Genomic DNA, 22,506 nt, shown 5'->3' with positions numbered 1-22,506 from the left:
CAGTGGCCAGATACGTTTCTATTAAACAAGTACAAAAAAGTTTTTACATGAATGTTAAAGGCACGCTTTAAAATTAAGTACTCATTGCATTTTGAAGTTATTTATTACATGTTCTTACAAGCTAATATCTTTTTAAAGAATTCTCGTGATTGGCCACAAACGTTAGAACAGGACACACGAGAATTCTCGTGAGTCGAACGCAGTGTGTTAACTTATTGACTGACCTAACTGGATTTAATTCTACGAGAACTCAATATGTGTACAAAAGTAGAGAGATGTTTTAGGATGACGGGCATATATAAAGGCATCCTTCTTTATAAAAAAGTTATCTTAAAAGACTAATTTTGATACACAATGCAGAATCTGAACTTTGTATGAGTTCTGAACAAATGGGGTATAATATGTGACAAATTACAATTTAAGGACAATCTGAACTGTACAAATTGTAAAAACCTTAGAAGTTAGGAAGGAGAGCTGTCAGAAGGTTCCATAGAGAACTGGCATCTCAGCTCTCCTTCAAGGATGAGTCACGTCTGGTTAGGCTTGGGAGAGAACGTAAGGCAATCAAGGCAGGTGGAGCTTAAGCAAAGTGCAGAGAGCCAAGTGGACGGAGACAGTGGCACATACTGTCCTGTAATGAGAAACAGAGAGGATGGGAGTGAAGAACCATTTTCGGGAGATCTTGAAAGTCAGGATGAGGAGCCTCTGGGCACATCCTGGCTCTCAATTTAGACAACGGGTGAGGAGCAAGGCCTGGGGCAGTGGTCGGCAAACTGCGGCTCACGAGCCCGCTGTTTGCCGCTCTGTTGACTAATGAGTTTGCTGATCGCTGGCCTGGGGGATGGGGAGGGCCAGAAACTGCTTACTAGGAAAACTTTTCTTTATTGCTTATGTCTGTTGTTTATAGCAAACAAAAATGCACATCCCCGAGATGCACACCAGGCCTCCTGAACCAGGGCCTCTCCCCCAGGCGCATGTGTTTTCGTTAAGCTCTGAATTACTTAGGAAGTGAACACTGAGCCAGGTTAGCCGGGCCCTACCCACTTTTTTCAGTGCCCCTGTCTTTGTTCTTTCTCACACAGTGCACTGAAAACCTTTATTCTTCCCTAAACATATTTTCCCCCAAACATTAATGGCTCTCTCCTGCTCTTTCCTTAATTTCTACTGCTTCTTAATGTATTAGTTCAAACTGGAAATAAGACTTTAATAAGGACTTGATCAATGCCAACAATAGTAGGAGGATTACAACCCAGCTGTCGCATGTCATGCCCCATTAACACAAACAACTGTCAAGTCAGTCTTTTAAAAAAAACTCAGCTTCACATTTGCCTGATCATATTCAGACCCCCCACATAGCTCTTCTAAATGGAAATGCTTGAAAACATACTAATCTTTTACCGTTCTGTCTCCTAAAAATAAACGTTCACACTGCTAAAAATGATTAATTATCTTAACACATTGTGGGCGGATCACGAGCATTCTCGTGTTTCCTGTTCTAAGGCTTGTGGCCAATCACGAGAATTCTTTAAAACGCTATTAGCTTGTAAGAACGTACAATAAATAGCTTCAAAATGCAATGGGTATTTAATTTTAAAGTGTGCCTTTAACATTTACGTAAAACATTTTTTTGTACTCGTTCAATAGAAACTTATCTGGCCACTGGGTAAAGGTAGCAATAAAACTACTGGTCCGCACAATGTGTTAATTGACAGATTCTTTTCAAATATAATAGCACTTCTGCAATTTAAACTATACTAATTTGATATCTGTGATAATTCATTTCTTTTACATTTTGTGAAGATAAAAATAGCCTTAAATAATATGGTAAACAGAGAAACAGGACAATACTATTTTAAGTAACTTTTGACACCACACTTACTATTCATTTACAAGTAGGCAACAAATATTATCACTATTATGAATTTTTATCTAGGTGAAGTAGCTGGGCATTGTGGAAAGAGCAAAAGCTTTTGAACCAAGGAGATGTAGGTTCAAATCCCAGCTCTGCTATTTTCTAATTGTGTGACTTTGGGAAAATTACTTACTAGTAATTAACTATAGGAAAGGAGTCAGGAGATGGATCTGGGTAGGCTACTAAGAGGCTTGTAATTATCTCTGAAATGCTAACTTTTGTTTTTTTAATCTGAGGAGAATAGAGTGAAAATAATATTTCATATAATTTAGATATTGGGCACAATGACAGTGCTTTATTATTCCTGTTGTTTGTAAAATAGCTAGATACAAGGATAAATTCTCTAGTAGAGTTGGATACAGTAAACTTATTGCCACACTCCATCCACACATCCATTCACCAAAAAAAATTTTTTTAATCCTCACCCAAGGATATTTTTCCATTGATTTTTAGAGAGAGTGGAAGAGAGAGGGAAAGACAGAGAGAAATATCGATGTGAGAGAAATACATCAATTGGTTGCCTCCTGCATGAGCTCTGACCGGGTCCTGGGCCAGCGAGGAGCCTAGCCTGCAACCAAGGTACATGTCCTTGACCGGAATTGAACCTGGGACCCTTTAGTCCACAGGCCAATGCTCTTAAGTCAAACCAGCTAGGGCCATTCACCAAATATTTATTGAGCACTTACATTATGAGAGTAAATGTCCTGTCACAATAGGGGCTCAACTGATGTTTTTTTTTTTTTTATGATGAATTTTCAGTTAAAAGCAAGTGGTTTAGGGAGAGGTGGGGAAATAAGAGATCAACTGAAGGACTTATATGCATGCATATAAGAGTAACCAACGGATGCAAAACATTGGGGGGTGAGGGCATGTATGGAAGTGGGGTGGGGGAGGGACAATGGTAAGATATGTACACATATAATACCTTAATTAAAAAAAAAAAAGCAAGTGGTTTAGAACTGATCATTTCAAAATGTTCTGCTTATATTGGGGGGCGTTAACATAAAGGCTAGATGAAGTATCCTTTTTTATTGTTGCGTTAACATAAAGGCTAGATGAAGTGCCCTTTAAATGGCCCTCAATATAAAAAAACTCATGGGTTATGTTTTACCAAGTTAAGGTTTTGTTACAATCCTGAGATAAAACAGAAAGGAAACATAGATCCACTCTGGTTTGCAACAGGAAAAATATACTCCTGAAGGGGTCCTGAAGAATATGCCTAACTTTTGGAGACCATTCTAACAAGGAGAGTGTCAACCAAAGTCAACGGACTTGGTCTTCCACTCCTCAACCCTTTCTTTCCCACCCAGGGTTTCTGACCCACATTCCAGGTGTCAGCTGTTGATGAGGCCTGCTCATAAAGCAGAATGCAATTCTACCAAGACCTTTTTTTCTTTTGAGTTGCACAATAAACACATCTTTCTTCTGAAACTCTGTTTCTGAAATTTCAACATCATTCCTGAAGTTCCAGCATCTTTTAAATACCATGATATTAATATCATTCCATTTTCTCCCCTAAAACTCAGATACCCATCCTCTGCGCAGCCTTTTCTTGAAATAACTATCTGGACACCCAGAGAGCGAACAGCAGGAGCTGTTCCATCAGGTCGATAAATAACCCCATCGCATGCAACCTCATCGTGAGGATGAAGGAGAGGGGTTCAGACAATATCCCTGCTGCCCTTCCCCACCAGAGATGCACACCCACACCTCCCCCGATCCTGGAATAACAAGGTGCTGTCGTCATCACCACAGTAGAGCACTGTGAACTCTATAAAACCGAAACAAAACAAATAACAAATTCCCTGACTTCCAAAAACACGTGGTGCAGCCAGAAGCAGTGCTGTCGGACAGTGAAATGCGCTCCACAGCAGAAAGGACAGCTGAGCTGCACCGATGCTGGCAACTCCCAAGGGCGCCTAGGCTCCAAACTCGACCCTCCATCAGCGTGGCTCCATCAACAGCAACAGGACTTGGTGTTGTCTGTTCACAGTTGGTCCAAGCCAGGAAGGGCTTCTAATACTTAAGGGGGAACATATCAATTGACGCCCTCACCTATTTTTCTAGATTTTCAATCAACCTTTCTCCATACTTCTCTAGGCACGATTAGGACGTTCTCCAGGCGGATGAGCTGAGTTCACAGTGTATCAAGAACAACCATGGTTGCGACAACGAGGCTTTGACCAGCAGTAGAGGGTAGTTAGGGGGAGACACTGCCAACTTGAATCTCAGTCAACACTAGTGCTCCAGCCATGACAACAAGCCTCCTGTTTCTGAATTCACTGTTGCTGTCTGCTGCCCAAGACCGGTCCTGGGTACCAGTGTTAGCCTGGAAAGCCATTCCTCTTCGCTGCCCACTTGGCTCCGACTGTCTCCAGCTCGCCCTGAAGGAGCTGATTGATAGCACCTATTGAAGGAGGCCTATCTGACCCTAAAGCCAGGGGAGGGCCCCCTCGAGTGCTTCCTACTCTTGTCCTTGGGATTATCTGTTTGACTGTCTTGCCAATTAGATTTGGAGTCCCTTAAGAGCAGAAGGATCGCCTTAATTTTTTAAAAATATATTTTATTGATTTTTACAGAGAGGAAGGAAGAGGGATAGAGAGCCAGAAACATCGACACGAGAGAAACATCGATCAGCTGCCTCCTGCACACGCCCCACTGGGGATGTGCCCGCAACCAAGGTACATGCCCTTGATTGGAATCGAACCTGGGACCCTTCAGTCCGCAGGCCGATGCTCTATCCACTGAGCCAAACCGGTCAGGGCAGGATCGCCTTAATTTCCCTCCAAAAATGAAACCCCCTTTCCTAGCTTTTGGCCTTCGTTGCTGTTGGTTTAATGATTATCAAAGAATTGCATGTGCCTGCTTCAGTTGTTCCCCTTCTCCGTGGATGGCATCACCTAGTAGAGTTGCCCAAGCAAGAAACCTTGATATCATTCATTCATCCAAAACACAGCAAAGAAAGGAAAGGAAAGGAAAAAGGCATGCCTGCTATAACGAGGCACTACGCTACCCACTGTATCTAGTAGTGAACGAGATGAACCCCGTCTCTGCTATCATGGACCTCAGATCCTAACAGAGAAGAGAGACTCTGAATACATATGTTATTAAAGGAAAAGTACAAGGTGCTCTGGAAGTTTACAACAGGTGACACCCTACCCTGTGATGGGAATGGAGAGATGAATTGGTGGTAGGTCATATTTAGGCCTCTTCTCCATCACGGGTCGTGCACCCAATCAATTGCTTAGTCTTGTCACTTCTGCTTCTGACATCTCTCCCTTTCACCTCTCCATTTCTCTCATTCTATGGGTCACCACTACCAACCTTTGTCTGGACTACTCCACAGCCTCCTAACTGCCCTCTCTGCCTTAGACAGACTCCTCCAATCCACAGTCCATACAGAAGCCAAAGGGATGTTTCTAAAGGGAAAATCTGATCACATCATCCCCCTGTTGAGAAGCTTTCAATGGTTCCCCATAGAGCTCCGATAAAAATTACAACGCTTTACATAACTCGCAAGGCCCTGTGTACTGGTGTCTCTCTCTCTCTCTCTCTCTCTCTCTCTCTCTCTCTCTCTCTCTCTCTCTCTCCTCCCTTCCTCTCTCTCTAAAATCAATAAAAACATATCCTCAGGTGAGGATTAAAACGTGGTGTGGCTAAGAGTTCAGTCTCTGGCCCTAGCTGGTTTGGCTCAGTGGACAGAGCATTGGACTGCAGATTGGAAGGTCTCGGGGTCGATTCCAGTCAAGGGCACATGCTTGGATTGTGGGCTTGATCCCCAGTGGGGGTGTGCAGGAGGCAGCCGATCAGTGATTCTCTCTCATCATTGATGTTTCTATCTCTCTCTCTCTCCCTTCTTCTCTGAAATCAATAAAAATATATTTTTTTAAAAAAGAGTTCAGACTCTGACATAAGTATAATTCTGCTCAAATCCCAGCTCAGCACTTTCTAATAATCACTATCTTTTTCTAGCTTCAGTGTCCCTCTCTGTACAGATCAAGATAATGATTGTGCCAACCTTGTTTTACTGTTATAAGAACTAAACAAGATAATGCAGTCAAGTGCATTCATAGAGCCCTGTGCACTGTAAGCACTCAATAAATGTTAACTGGCATCATCACTTTTGTTGCTATTTTTAAAAATTATTTTTGGAATGGAAATTATTACTGGAATGGAAATTCCTCAAGGTCCATTAGGAAGAATATAGAGCTTTCTTCATTGAGTGAAGAAGAGATATTTACACATGTATATATTAATACAAACTTTAAAATGTTTTTCTAATATTTGGGTTTTAAAGACATACATTTGCTTAGCAAATGTTCTAACCTTCTGATATCTCTTCCCCTGTTGCTGTAGCTGTTATTTAAATTAAATCTTGGATGACTTAAATTTCATGTACCCCAATCAGACTGTATACTCTTTGAGAAGGGTAACTTGTATGCATCTCTGTATCCTCTACATCACTTAGAATCAGCCCTTTTATTAATAGTTCTTTAAAAAAAAAGATTGTGTTGATACATATCTGGCAATGTTGCTTAGGAATGAAAATGTTTCTGAAGTTCTGTGGAATGACTGTGTGGAATCCTCCTGAAAAGTCATGTTTAGAAAGAAGAAAATTCTGTCCTTATGATTGCTGAAAGTTTAGGATTTCCCCCTTCCCTTCTCATCTAATAACTTAAAATTTTTTATTTATTGATTGATTTTAGAGAGGGAGAGGAAGAGAGAAGGAAACATTGATTTTGTTGTTCCAATTCTCTGTGCACTCAATGGTAAATGCTTGTATGTGCCCTGACCAGGGATCAAACCCACAACTGTGGCATATGGGGACAACACTCCCACCAACTGAGCTACCCGGCCAGGGTCATCGAATAACTTTTTGAATGCTTCAAACACCAGCAAAAATGAAGTCACTATGCGTGGGGAACTGTGGTTTGGGAGGCACAACTGCCAGTTTTGTTTGTTTTTAATGAACATGCTCTTCACTGGTAGCATTCACTTCCCAAGGCTGTCATTAGAGAGAAACTCCCAAGAAGCACTGAAGCTGCTGGACCTAACGCCAGCAGAGATCTGATCCAGATTCCCCTAACCCAGAGCAGGAAACCCAGACTGAGAAATCGGATCTCCAGAAAGGCAGAAAAGTCCCTTTTAGGACTTGTCCTCCCACCACCACCACTACCACCACACACACACACACACACACACACACACACACACACACACACTTCAAGATTCAAGTGGAAAAATTTTCCAGGATGGGTGGAGCCTCACCCAGCTGACTCACTGTGGCTGGATTCAGACTACCAGACGACCAGGGAAACCTGGCTTCACACTATAATTAGACAAACACTGCAGCTGGGTTTGCAGGCACTTTCATGTTCAAGACAACATTATTAAAAACAAGAGGCCCGATGCATGACATTCGTGCACTGGGAGTGTGGGCTGGGAGTGTGTGTGTCGGGGGGGGGGGTCCCTCAGCCCAGCCTGCACCCTCTCGCAATCCTGGACCCCTCGGGGGATGTCCACCTGCTGGCTTAGGTCCGCTCCCTGGGGCGGGCCTAAGCTGGCAGGCAGACATCCCCCAAAGGGTCCTTAGTGCTGCCTCGGAGGCAGGAGAGGCTCCCGCCACTGCCACTGCACTGGCCAGCCATGAGCCCGGCTTCTGGTTAAGCAGCGCTCCCCCTGTGGGAGCGCACTGACCACCAGGGGGCAGCTCCTTGTTGAGCATCTGCCGCCTGGTGGTCAATGCGCATCATAGTGACCGGTCGTTCCGCCATTTGGTTGATTTGCATATTAGCCTTTTATTATATAGGACTGGAGGCCCGATGCACGAAATTCATGCAAGACTAGGCCTTCTTTTTCCCGGCTGCCGGCACCAGCTTCCCTCTGGCACCTGGTACCTGGGCTTCCCTCGCAGCCCTGGCTTCGTCCGGAAGGTCATCCGGAAGGACATTCGGTCTAATTAGCATATTACGCTTTTATTATTATAGATGTGTAAACAGGAGAAAGCAGTGGAGGCCCCCTTTAGACCTTACGGCCACAGGCCCCACATCTTTATAGCTTTTCTATAGCATCTGCCATTTGATTCTATACATAAAACCACACTACGCACATTTCACCAATCTAACTCTCTTTCTCTGAATGGTCCACTCATTTCCCTAGGAACCTTGGAAATCACTGGAGTAATCATGGTTCTGTCACTTTAAACCAGTATAGCTTTAGGTACGTCATTTGAGTCTTGGTCACTTCATCGGTCTAACAGATGTAATAATATCTATCTCAAAATTAGGAAAATGAACTAAAAAATAGTTTAAATAAAATATATTAAGTATTGCCCTGGTTGGGTGGCTCAGTTGATTGGAGCATCTTCTGTTCACCCAAAGGTTGCGGGTTTGATTCCCAGTCAGGGCACATACCTAGGTTTCAGGTTTGATCCCTGGTCGGTGCAAGTACTGGGGGTCGGGGGGACAACTGACCGATGTTTCTCTCATATTGATGTTTCTCTCTCTCCTCTCTTCCCTTCACCTCTTCTCTCCCCACCCCGCCCCTCTCTCTCTCTCTCTCATTGAGATAATACACATACTTAAAACAGTACCTGACACATAGAAAGTGATCAAGATGTGATAGCTAGTACTGTCTACCTGCTGCTCTATTCTCACTCATCCCAGACATGCTGGGGAAAGCATGAAAGGAGTTTTTCTCAACACCGTTTACATGTAAGAATCTTTCTGAGCCAATAACCTGTCAGGATTTATGATCATGGTACATAAACTCCATAACCCTGAAAACGTCAGAGTTTCTTAGTCCCAGCAATGACATTTCTGACAAAAGTGTCACAGCCCTTGTTACTTATGTATTACTTGACACACAGGGGAGAGAGCTTTAAAATATCTCCTATTGGCCTTTTCTGTGTCCTGCCTCAGTTTCTGTCCATGGTCCCCAGCACTGAGAATAAGGACTAATCAGGGATCTTAGACCTGGATGTTAGGAGAAAAGGACTTAGACCTCCATACCTGAACGTCAGGTGACTTCAGTTTGTCACCCAACTTGGCCCTTTATTTCCCCTCCCCCCACATCATCCAGCCATTCATTCTGTCAGTGTCAGTGACACGCCGACTTCCAGGTTCCAAATCGCCTCTCAACCAAAAGGAACCTGCAGGCAGACTGGCTTTCCAAGAGCCCCGCCTTGAGGAGTCCTGCAGCTCTGAGGAGCCCTGCTCACCCCTGGGTGCTTACGCAGAATCCAAAGGTGAACAAAGAGGGAGGGGCTGGGTGTTACCAGCCCGACTCCCACCACCAGCGCCACAGCGGTTCAGAGGTTCAGTCTTCAGAAGCCACTTAATATTCCTGCAAACTCTCTGTATCTTAAAAACACACACCCAGTATCCATGACAACACTGGGTGAAAACAAAACCAAAGCAAGAACAAGCTGTTTAATTCTCAAGCCCACAGGACAGGGAGCATCTTCTCTGTCCACAGGAAATCTGGTAGGATGCACAGTAGGTCCTAATGAAACATTTCTATTTACAAACTGAGAGAAGACAGGGCAAACCCATGTCAACATGGCTTCAGTAGGAATTTTATTATTTTATGTCAAAAGCTATCAATTCAAGAATAGAAGAAACCCACAGATCTGAGTACATTTACACAGTACTGGTGTGTGGCCTGATACCTGGGTAACCCCCAGGGGGCACCAAAGAACTATTTCTATTTTTAGCACACCGGGGTGCAAGAAGTCCTGGGTGCTCTTTCCAGGCCATATAAATGCCAGAAGATGGGTTCTACTGTACAGCCTTCCTAGGATCAATCCAGGGTACAGGGAGCTGGGGTCCTGAATTACATTATCCGTAATCTGGCTTGGCCAAATCTAAGGGTAAACATATCAAGGTGCCGAGCACGTCAAGAGCTGAAGAAGGCATTTCGAGCCACAATGACAGATTCTTGTTGAGCAGCAAACGGCTGTGGCTGAGCCACCTCACACCACAGACAGTATCCAGATGTGCAGAGCTGTGCCCAAGCCAGCTACAGAGAGAATAGTGCCAGCCACGTGGACCGGATTCCTTGGACTCAGGTGCCATTTAAACCTCCTGAATTGATCTGAGAAGTAAACCAGGGATAAAATTGGCGAAGCAGCAAAATCGCTGCCTCAGGCCACTCACTGCCCACAGACCACAGCGCCCAGCACACAGCTAACAGTGCAGATGCTTCTTGGGGCACATGCTCGTACAAGAGGCACCGTTATGGTAAGAACACCCACACCAGAGCAAGCCATGGATCATAGTTTCATAAGCCATCACTACCTATGGGACTCCTCCTAGTTGGCATTAACAACTACCCACCCATGTGACTTACCTTCTCAAAATCTCGGAGAGCCTGGGTCTGCACCTGAGGGGCTTTTTCAAATGCTCTCAGGTAATGTGTCTGCCCAAAGGGGACCTTCTCACCACTTCTCCAGGTCTGTGACTGCACTGGAGGGCCCCGATCTTTAGTGTCACTGAGAAAAGCTGCCGGTGGAACAGAACGACAGATGATGTCACACAATGGTGGCACTGTGATCATTGTAGATCAACATACGTAACTCCAAATGCTAATTTTAAGTGACTCTGAAGTCCCTGACATGTTCAAATGATAAACTTTCCCCCACATCGTGCATATGAACTATCTGTGCTCTGAGGCTGGTATGAAAAAGGCAGATCACTTAGCAAAGTGAAATCCTCAAATGATGAAGTTTTTGTGAAAACCTGAAAAGAGAGAGCTATCTTCACACGGGTTTTGTAACTTAGGTAGATCTCTGGCTAATGGTAGGGCAGTAATGATGAGAAAGTATTATGAATACATTAATAACTATATTTACTGGGTGCTTATTCCTTCACGGGCTCTGTTCTAATAGCTCTTCCCACTTAACCTCTCTTGTGAGCTTGACACTGTTATTATACTCATTTTAGTGGTATATTACAGTGAAGGTTTCTGGCAGACTCTATTTTAATCAATTTACAAGTGACTTTAATCTTGCAATTACAGAATCATTAAAAGTCTAAAGAGTTCACATACAGATTCCACTGCATGTGCTGGCCAGGTGAGGAGTTACATGCCACAGGGGCATGTTTGAAAATTAACAAAAAGTCTGAGGACACTGCCATGGTGAACGTAATGGTCAGTGATTTAAGGGATTTATGACCAGCAGGAAACCAAGAATTTAACAAGACAAGGCCCATGGCTTCCTTACCTACTGCATGAGTTGTTCTGGGTACCATCTCCCCATCATCCTCTGCAAAATAATCTCTGTAAAGAGAAACAAATAATTCATGAGATAACCTCTCCACCAGGTCCCCAAACCCTGGGGCAACAAGACACCTATGTTCTGTTTTCACTTATTTCTCCACAAGGATTCACTAAACTCCTACTATGTTTCAGGGACAGTGCTAAGTGCTGGAGATACAAAGACAAACCCCTATCTATCCTCAATAAGTACACCTAGAGATGGCCATAGACTAAACAATTCCACAAGTATTGAATTACCGAGTGGCAAATGCTATGAAGGAAAATGCACAGTAAATTAATGAGTAGAGAGACTGAGAGAAACTCAGAAAAGGGGACATTAAAACTGAGATAAAGAGAACGTCAACCATGCCCTAGCCCAGTGGTCGGCAAACTCATTAGTCAACAGAGCGGCAAACCACGGCTCTCGAGACGCATGTGGCTCTCGAGCGGCAGTTTGCCGACCACTGCCCTAGCCGGTTTGGATTGGTGGATAGAGCATCGGCCTGTGGACCATAGGGTCCCGGATTCGATTCCGGTCAAGGGCATGTACCTCAGTTGCAGGCTCCTCCCCGACCCGGGCCCTGGCCAGGGTGTGTGCAGGAGACAACCAATAGTTGTGTTTCTCTCACATGGACATTTCTGTCTTTCCCTCTCTCTTCCACTCTCTCTAAAAATCAATAGGAAATATCGTTGGTCCCGGATCTGTCTCTTTCTTCAACAGTGTTTGGATGGAACAGACCCAGGGACGTTCCTTCCTGCCTCCGACCACTCTCCTGCGTCTTATCCAGTCACCACCATCAGAACCACCTCCGGGACCAGCCACACACTGGATTTTTTTCTACCTTAACTCCTTATTGCGGAACAGCCATGAGCTCCCAAATTCCTCAGAATTATTCCACCGAGGTGGAGGCTGCGATCAACCGCCTGGCCATCCTGCAGCTGCGGGCCTCCTACACCTACCTCTCTCTGGGCTTCTGTTTTTTACTGAGACAATGTGGCTCTGGAGGGCGGGGCCACTTCTTCCGAGAGTCGAGAGTGGGCTAAGAAGAAGTGTAAGGGCGCTGAGCGTCTCTTAAAGATGCAAAACAAGCGTGGTGGCCACATTCTCTTCCAGGACGTGCTGAAGCCTTCCCAAGAGGAGTGGGCAAAACTCAGGATGCCATGGAAAGCCACCCTGGCCTTGGAGAGGACTTGACCCAGGCCCTTTTGGAGCGGCATGCCCTGGGTCAGGGGTGGGCAAACTTTTTGACTCTAGGGCCACAATGGGTTCTTAAACTGGACCGGAGGGCCGGAACAAAAGCATGGATGGAGTGTTTGTGTGAACTAATATAAATTCAAAGTAAACATCATTACATAAAAGGGTATCGTCTTTTTTGTTTTTTATTTCAATAGTTTTATTCATTTCAAACTGTGCTCTGATACTGTGCTCTTCCGCCCACTCAGAAGAAGGAGCTGCGGCCGTGTTTCCCGACGTTGCCATGTTAACACTGCTGCTGGTGAAGGAGCGGAGGGGAGAGCAAGAGAACCCTCCGCTCTTTTGGCTCCGCGGGCCGGATAGAACAGCCGAACGGGCCGGATCCGGCCCACGGGCCGTAGTTTGCCCACGGCTGCCCTGGGTTCTACCCGTGCAGACCCTCATCTCTGTGACTTCCTGGAGCACCACTTCCGGGGTGAGGAGGTGAAACTCATCAAGAAGATGGGAGACAGCTGCCACACCTCCACAGGTCCCTGGCTCCCAGGCTGGGCTGGGGGAGTATCTCTTCGAAAGACTCACCCACAAGCACAGCTTGTGAGAGGCCCCTCTGCATCCCCTGGTGTCTTGCTTTTACCCAAGCCTCTTCCTAAAACTACTAGCCATTCTTTTAACCACCCTGAAGCCCTCTCCCATGCATTGGACCAAACCAACAAAGCTTTTTGCAGCAAAATAAAAAAGAAAAATAACCCCGAGTGAGGATTTAAGAAAGAGAGAGAGACAATGTCAACCAGATGAAAAATGGGAACAGAAGAGTATTCCAACATAAGGGAACAGCAAAGAACCTGAGTCGGAAAGGAACAGAGAACATCTGATTGGGACCAGACTTTGTCTGGCCTTGTGGGATAGGGTAAAGGATATGGAGTTTTATATGAAGGGCAATGGAAACTGAAGGATTTGAAATCAGGGAATGAATGGTAAATGACCAGGTTTCGATTTTAGACAGATCATTCTGACTGTTGAGTGATACTGCATGGAGGGAACAAGGGTAGACAGGGAAAGCAAGGAGCTGTGATGGTTTTAACCAAGGAAAAAGACCTGGAGATGGAGAAAAGCAAAATATTCAAGATACGTTTAGGAAGTAGAATTGACATAGAAATCGAAGTCTATTAATGGAAATGCTAAAAACACCAAAATTCAGTAGCAAGAGGTGTATCTATCCAGCACAATAAGACCACCATCCCTGGCACGGAAGGGAGGGAACCTCAAAATTATTAACAAATACTTGTCAAGCACCTACTATGTTTTGAGTCACTGTTTTAGGCACAAATGTACATTGAACAAAACAGACAAAAATGCCTGCACTTGCCCAGCCGGTGTGGCTCAGATGGTTGAGCATTATCCCATGCACCAAGAGGTCATTGGCTCGATTCCCAGTCAGGGCACATGCCCGGGTCATGGGCTTGATCCCCAGTAGGGGGCACGCTGAAGGCAGTGGATGGGTGCTTCTCTCTCATTGATGTTTCTCTCTCCCTCTAAAATCAATACAAACATTTAAAAAAACTAAAAAACAAACAAACAAAAAAAACCTGTCTGCACTCATGGAGCTTAGAGAAAAGGGGAAACAAAAGGAAAATGTATAGTTAGAGACTGGGGACAAGTACTTTTAAAAATTAAAGTAGAGATGAGGATAGGGAGTGCTGGAAGCAATGGGGTATGTGTGAGGATTTTCAGTAGGCAAGGTTTCTCTGAAAAGCATTAAGGGTAGCCCTGAGGTATTGGGGGAAGAATCTTCTAAGAAGAGAAAATCAAAAGCAAAGACTCTTAGCAGGGAGCACGCCAGAGTGGTTTTAGAACAGCAAGGAGGCTGGTGTGGCTGGGCAGAGTGAGCACGTGCTGAGTAGCAGGAGGTGAGGTCAGGGGAGTAATGGGAAGGCTGGCCGGGAGCAGACTATATAAAGCCTTTTGGGACACTGAGAGGCATTTAGCCACTGGAGTCTTGTGCGTCTCAAAGAGAGATGAACTGAGTGACGAATGTTTTAAAAGGGCTGGCTACTGTTTTGACACCAGACTGGCTGGGTGGGGAAGGCAGAAACAGAGAGAGCATTGCAATAATCCTACAATGAGATGCTTTCAACATTTAGCTTATTCCTTAAACCTTGGATACTCCCAGTTGGTTGCTGGGAAAATAATTCTGTAGACAGATTTAGAGAGCTTCTCTTTTTAAAAAGCCATTCACAGGGAAGCATTTGTTCCGAAATTGTTGTTCTTTGTTCACTGTGTCAGGTCTGGATCTTGGCACAAATCTTCACTTTGTTAATTTCCAGATGGACATGAAAGTACCAGAAAGGACACATTAGTCTACACACACCACCTGCCAATTCTTGATTATTCAAAAGCAGATCACCAGTTGGTGGTTCCTTCCAGGCCCCCTGCCTCTTTCCTTTTCCACTTCTCATTAAAAACTTTCCTTATGAGTGAACAATGAAAGAGATAAATGTACTACTTGGATATTGAAACTATCAGCCAGAATAATATCTTGAAAAATTTGTAGAGACTAAGACTTATACTTGGCTGCTTCTATTCACGAGTTAGATGAATTCCTTTATGCTCAGCCCATAGACCTAGATAGCCATCGGGAGCAGGGTCATTCCTCAGGCCAAATTCAGCCCATCCAACATGTTTTATTTGGTCAACACAAAGTTGACCCATTTCTAACTTCCCCTAGAAAATGAATGGGTCTAGCAATACTTGGCCTGCCTTCCCACACGCGGATAACCTGCCACCTTTAAACAGAACAGGTGTATTCTCCAGTTTGCCATGGTCCCTCTCAGTCCCAACTCATGAACTCTTTGTGATACCTGCCAGACTCCTTACAGGTCATAGAGGCTATTATCCTGATATTGATAAAGCACAGACAGATTGCACATCTGCTTTAAGACACAGTCTCGAGTAACCTATTGGCTTTAGCACACGTTTCATTCATCTGTGATTATAAGCTACTAACTGTCTTATGTCACTGTTACTTCTTCTGGCCCTCAATTTCCTCAAATATTTGTAAAAGAAGTCCCTGAATTTCTATGGTTCCTTACAGTAATTATGCAATTCTATTCTAGTAGATGCTTAAGCATAAAACCCATTTTAATACTTTCCAAATATCGGGGAACTGTCCAGACATAATCACATTCAATCCTCCTTGCTCTGAAGAGTCCACATTCTAGATCAACCAGGAGCAGGTTACAGCAAGGCCATGCATATGGGCCCCCTGAGATACCTCACCTTCTCTACCCCACCCACACCCACTCTGAGCTAGCTGTCTGCCCAGGATGAATCAATAACTGAAAGGGTAGAGAGGTCACTTTGGATGGATACTGAGTTAATGGGATTATTGTAGTCTCCAGAGATTTTTTAAAAATCACTTTAACTCTATTAACAGCTCAAGTTCCCTCTTATTGCCAGAGAGTGGGGCTCACTCAGCTGCTCCAAAAGGTTGATAAGGAATCTGATGCTCCCCCAGGGAAGGGGCTCATGGTGAAGAAACACAGGGTATATGTTCAGGGGATTGCAATTCGTGATATCTGATAAACCAAAGTGCAAAGAGAATTGGAGTATGCTACAGACAGACTCCAAGCTTGCCCCTGCCACTCCACACACAACATCACACACACACAAAGCAGTAATATATGTTGATAAATTCTTCTGTAATACCCAAGTCTGGAAAAAAACTTATTTATCTTTTGTCCCAGTTTCTAAAATTCAAGTGTTTCTAGATTTCTTTTTTTTGAGAAAGAGTCATTCCATGAATGACTCATGCTCATCGAATGTGTGGGTTCGCCAGGGCATTTATAGCTCTCCTGCATACACGGACATAGATGATCTTTCCCCCAAGATGCTTTTACCTTAAATGTAGCTTTTCCAATATAAATGAACTACACTTTCCCTCAATGAGCCTCATTCTGTTCTCCCTACCTCATTAATCTGTTCATACTGACACCAATTACACTAAAATTACATTCATTAATTTTTATCAGGGCACTCTTCTGCTTAATTTGAAGAACCACGCATTTTCCAAGTACAACCCAGCCACCGGCTGTTCACCTACTTAATTTCTGCATGGAATATTACCCACATTTTCATGATTTGCTCATAAGCAGCTATGAAGACACTGGACTCAAACTATACGACATTCAATATCTCCTATTTACTAGCTTTTCCTATCGTTTTCCAGGGTGTTTAGGTTGTGAATGATCAGAAAACAACTGCTCCTCCCAAAGCCATCCGCTACACTCTGATGCTCTAATGCTGTCGAATTGTGCTCTGATCATTTCTTCCAGCAGCTTTCTAAGTACATACGGTAGTTTCACTTATGTCAGGAATATCTGAGGCACTCGATTTTCCTTTGCTTGAAAATGGCCACTGATATAGCTCCTTTCCAAGGTTTGAGCAGTTTGCTGGTTCCATCAGTCTAGTCTCTCATCACACTGTGGGGATGGGTAGAAACTTAAGTCTTTCTGCCTTAGAAAAGGGTGACACCACAACCGAGCCCCAGGGAGATATTCTCTATAAGGCAGCCATAAACCGTCCTTTGTAAACTGCATATTTGGCGTTACTGCCTTGCCTGTTTAATCTGTGGACTGAGAAGAGAAATGGATCATGCTAATAGGCCACATTATACATGAGCAATGGCAAGATGGTGATTGGACAACTTCACCATCACAAAGCAGGTTGTGCAACAAGTCTTTGAATGGAATGAAATATTAGTATCCCTGGACCAAACTCACCCCAAACTATTTATAAAGAGGTGTTGTCTGTCTAGGTCCCATTACTTTTTCCTTCTTAGTCTCACCTATTAAGATCATTAATCTAGGGCTAATTCTTCTCATATGAGTGTCCAAACTCCCAAAAGAGTGGTTGTTTTTTCAGGGCAATCACACACTGATGTTGTTGGACTACCACACAATGTGGTCCCCTACTTCATCACCCACCACCACACTGCTTCACACCTGGGGACAAAGGCCATCTCCTAGAAGCATTTACTATCTTTTAAACTTCCTTTTATGATTTTCTTATTCAGAAGGAGGGAAAACAATATGCTATATATATAGCAGTACTTAGAGCAAAAAATGGCCTCTGATTGCTACCTTTAAGGTTTTTCATTCCATTTCATAAACATATAAGTTGCTTATATGGCGAGCACTGGTAATACAGAGGTGAAAAAGAAATATACCCTGGCATCAAGGTGCTCAGAGTATATTGGGGGAGGAGGACAGAATTCAAAGAGATAATTATTAGAATGATGAGATTTAAAACAGATTTCAGCAAATAAATGAGATAATTTTGTCCTGTTTGGCGGGGGTTGGGGAGAGGAGGGGGGAGGCACTAGGAAATATACAGAAAACAGAGAACATGCGATCTAGGTCTTGAAGGATGGGTGTGGGTACATAAGAAAACAGGAGAGGTGCATGGGCAAGGGTTTAGAATGGTATAATTCTTATTTTTTTTAAATGAGGACCTATATTTTGATTTAATTTACATTGCCTTTTTATTGAATGTCCTTGATAAAAGGTGAAATGGGATTAGGCTCAGTGTGGCCTTCTCAAACAGTGGGAGATATGTGTGGTATGATGGGAAGACTGGTGAAGTTTGACGTTTATTTGGGTCCTCTCCAATATTAGGCACTGACCCAAACACACATTTTCTCTTCATTCCCGTATTCTTAAAGCTCACTTGACATTAGTTGCTAGATTCTGGTTCAAATGAAAGAAATCTTTCTAATGTTCAAAGATTTATCTTTCAGGCCCAGCAAGTGTGACTCTGTGATTGAGCATCAACCCAGGAACCGAGAGGATTCGATTCTTGGTCAGGCCACATGCCCAGTAGGGGGCGGGCAGGAGGCAGCTGATTGATGATGTTTCTCTTTCATCAATGGTTTCTAGCTCTTTATCCCTCTCCCTTCCTCTCTCTCTAAAAGTCAATAAAAACACTTTTTTTAAAAAAAGTAGTTTAAAAAAAATTGATCTTTCCTGTTCTTAGTTTAATCCACACTCAACCCTTGCAGATATAAAAGGGCCTGAAGGAGGAGCACTGTGGCCTACTTTCTTTAATATGTGAAGCTCTGGCTCTGAGAGCTTGTGCATGGTAGGGTTTCACAAGCAGTGCCAACTTAGAAACAAAGGTTGTCAAGCGGTAACAGTCTCTGGTCTGCCTGTGCACAACTTTACAGTTCAACATGTTTTCTTACACTGGAATTTTCCTCAACACTAATCTCGAATTAAATGACCATCATCATTCTTTAGATGACCACCACCACCCACCACCAATGCTGCCGCCATAATTTATTGAGTGCCCAATATTTTCCAGGCATTATCTCATTCAATCCACACAAAATCCTGTAAAATAGGCGCTGCTCCCCCAATTTTACAGATGAGAGACCTAGAAGGATGAAGTAATTTGCCCAAGATCAGCTATTTGGCTAGTTGATTCAGAAACTTGAACACTGCTACTGATTCCATACCTTTACTCTGTCCTATCCACCCTATTTGTACCCACTCAGTTACTGGGTAAATGAGCCTTGACTCCAGGGAAACGACCTGGGAAGTGAGGTGAGAGGAAGGGTGGGCCGTGGTGCTGTGGGAAGGACATGGAATTTAGAGTCAAATCCTGACACAAGTTTGTTCACACTTGAGTATGTGACTACTGGTATAAACAGATGCCATGTGACAGATGACTAAAATCCTAAAAGGGAAGTGGCAAATATGACTTTTTACATAGGTCCTATCCTAAAAAGTGAGTCATATATTATTTTATACTTCCCTATTTTATACTTCCCTATTTTATACTAGCCACATTTCTTCAAGTATTTCGCGTCTGCCTTGACCCCCTTGCGTGATGATACTTGGCATTGTTCCTAACAGACAAAGGCAATCAGCTGACTGGCAGGAAAGGTGATGGGAATAGACACAATCAAAATGGGAAAGGCCATTTGTGAACAAGCTCTGAGACTCCTCCTCAGATTCTTCTCTTGCCAAGAGAGACACTGAGTATATATCTCTCATGATCCAAATATTGCCAGCTACCCTCCATTTGGCACCATAATTGCAAAAACATATAAATTAAAGGCAAATGGGGTAGAGGTCACAGATGCAGAACACAAGACTATCGTATGATAAATGCAGTAAGATTGTCATTTTTTCTTACCTCAAGACCTGTCATTATAAAATTGCAGGGTAGGATGCTTAATTGGCAGAGCCCTCTGACAGGAGGGAGTATCACTCTGAGCCTTCCTCGGCACACTAAGTATGGGCTGACTTGACACTGCTGCAGTGGTACCAGTTTTCTCCAACACAGGCTGCAATTTACACCCTTCACTCAACAGCATCTATTCACTGAGATTGACCAGGGCCAACCGAACTCTGGGAGGCAGTTTCTCTGGAGTGCTAAGTCCTCAGTAGCTATAGGGAGCTACAAGCATCATTGTGCATCTGCAACTACTTCGAGTTTTATGACCTATTTTGCTCCGATACTAAGTCTTCACTAAAAGGAACTAATTTTTTTTTAATTTTTAAATTGATTTTAGAGAGGAAGGGAAAGGGAGAGGGAGAAACACTGAGAAACATTGATGAGAGAGAACCATCAATCAGCTGCCCTCCTGCATGCCTGCTACTGGAGATTGAGCCCACAACCCAGGTATGTGCCCTGACCGGGAATCGAACTGTGACCGCCTGGGCCATGGGATGACACTCAACCAACTGAGCCACACCAGCTGGGCAAGGACATTTTTCTTGCTGCTACCCATCAAGGTTCAGAAAAACCACTTAAGCCAAAACCGGTTTGGCTCAGTGGATAGAGCGTCAGCCTGTGGACTGAAAGGTCCCAGGTTCAATTCCGGTCAAGGGCACGTAACTTGGTTGCGGGCACATCCCCAGTAGGGGGTGTGCAAGAGGCAGCTGATCGATGTTTCTAACTCTCTATCCCTCTTCCTTCCTTTCTGTAAAAAATCAATAAAATATATTTAAAAAAAAAACACAAAAAACACTTAAGACTGTAAAAGGATAAAGGCAGTTCAAGTAATTACTTTCTTCACTTTGACCTATGAGGTTACCAGACATCCAAATATCGAATGAATTATCTACCCTACCCCCTAAATCAGCCAAGACACTGACATCACTCTTTTAAAGGAGATGTGAAAATAATTTGCTTTGGGTTCTGTCACATCACTCAGGATGGAACATGGGCTCTCCATCACTTCGAAAACTTAGCTTGTGCTTTTTGCTTTTGGTCCTGGCACTGCATTCTGTACTCCTCAGTTTTCACGAACAAGCACCACCCACAAGGCACTGGGGTATGCCGAGGCAACTGGCTCAGTCTATCTCAGAGCCCAAGACCAAGCATCAACAGATAGGTGATTTTTTCCCCTGCTTTCATCTTTTTATTCACATTATCTTGTACTGTTTCCTTTCTTAGTAATGTCTATTTCTAATGATTTGAAAAGAATTATGTGCTCTAGACATTTTGTAAAGGAGAAAGGCATACAGAGAAAAATAAAAACAATAAAAAGTGTGACCACCGAAAGGCAGTACTACGAAAGATTTTGATGTATTGCTCCTCAGTTCATATGCCTATGTGAATTCTACAAAATAGAAATGATACTGAACAAAGTATTTGCGTCTTGATTTTATAGTGTTGAAATTGAAGGTTTTGAGAGGAATGCATTTTTCGGGAAGAGGAAGAGGGAGGGCGGAGGCAGGTGAGTGAAGGAGGAGAAAGTGTTATAACATTACGGACCTGACAAAGATTAGAAAGAATGAATTAGAATCTTCCTTCTCAGTATAGTTTTTTATATTAAAAAAGAGCTTATAGAGCCCTAGAGGATAATAACATTGACCGAGGGTTACCAAGGGTGGGAACTGTTGAAGCGGTGAGAGATTCTAAAGCAGTGCTGCGAACAATTCAAATGCTCAGCAGGGAGAGGAATGAAGAGCAGAAGGCCTGGAAGATGCGGAGAAGTGGAGGAACTGGACTAAACGATAAGGTAAACCGAATATACAGAAAGAAGGAAGAGATGGGGGACTTGACCTTGTGGTCAGGGAATATAATTGTAGAATTAAGGATCACAGGGATGGGGAGTTTGGGGTGAAGATGAGTAACAAAGGGTGGCTGTGCTTACGGGGTACTGAAGTGAATCAGGATTGAAGAACTGTGAGGTCAAGGTGCAGAGTGTGGTCTGGCGATAGAAAACACACAGAACTACGTTCCAAAAATAATTCCAAAGGCGGTAGTGCTGCAACTACCCTCTGAAGGATGCACAGAGTTATCCTAACAAAGGCAAGGCTCGCTGTGTAGGTAGGAACAACTGGTGTACTGAGGCCCACTCATAATAATTTTAGCTCAGGGTGAATAAAATGACGCCCGACAGCCAGCTCCCGGCATAATGCTGCTCCCATGATGCCAGTAATCTGGGAATCTCAAAGTATAGTAATGCACAGAAGAATCTTTCCAAAACCAACTCCGTTCCAAACTTTACATGTTGTCACTTGGTAGACACAGATGTAACCTGATATACCAGGTAAAAGCATATGCTCCCTTGGTTGTGAAGCAGCATGTCAAGGGTGTTGTCCATAACCCTGTAACAAAATGCAGCCTCAATTTTTTCTCTCTCTCCTTGGAATCAACATCCTAATATGTATGCATAATTTTGATGTAAATTATATCCACTTTTTCTTTCTTCTATTGAACTGTTCTGTTTATTTCAGGAAACACTTCAAGATGGTAACAGAGATAGTAGTAACAGTGAGGCATCTAACCCCAGAGAGAAGTAAAAGCTGGGACTATTGCTACTGATTCACATAGGATATCCTAGTATATGTCAGTGTGTGTGTCTCATTTCCCCTTCTGCCATATAGGGACTCAGGTCTTGAAAAGGATATTTAAATTGAATGTAATAACCTTTGTATAAGTATGAGTTATATGATACTAAATCTAAGAAAACTGCAATGTATTTTCAAAAACTAGAAGTGTTTGACATTGTTATCCTACTTCTGAACATTTACCATTCAAAAATAAACTATGAGGTGCCGAAACCGGTTTGGCTCAGTGGATAGAGCGTCGGCCTGCGGACTGAAAGGTCCCAGGTTCGATTCCGGTC

The 22,506-nt window shown here is 43.6% G+C and overlaps 1 protein-coding gene across 9 annotated transcripts in view; it reads right to left on the bottom strand.

Annotated features, from left to right (window-relative positions):
* The window catches only part of LOC308237049 (myomegalin), a 158,824-nt gene that overhangs the window by 115,564 nt on the left and 20,754 nt on the right, over positions 1–22,506 (bottom strand). For all 9 annotated transcript variants that reach the window (XM_080647417.1, XM_080647415.1, XM_080647414.1 and 6 more), the window contains exons 2-3: positions 11,136–11,191; positions 10,262–10,413 (exon numbers count right to left, since the gene is read on the bottom strand). In XM_080647417.1, the coding sequence (XP_080503543.1) occupies positions 10,262–10,413; positions 11,136–11,191 (208 nt within the window). The remainder of the gene's footprint in view (positions 1–10,261; positions 10,414–11,135; positions 11,192–22,506) is intronic.

The sequence above is a fragment of the Plecotus auritus genome, assembly GCF_963455305.1.
Source record: "Plecotus auritus genome assembly, chromosome: 12".
Lineage (NCBI taxonomy): Eukaryota > Metazoa > Chordata > Mammalia > Chiroptera > Vespertilionidae > Plecotus > Plecotus auritus.
The sequence above is the reverse complement of the archived record's forward strand: the minus strand, read 5'-3'. Positions and strand labels throughout refer to the sequence as shown.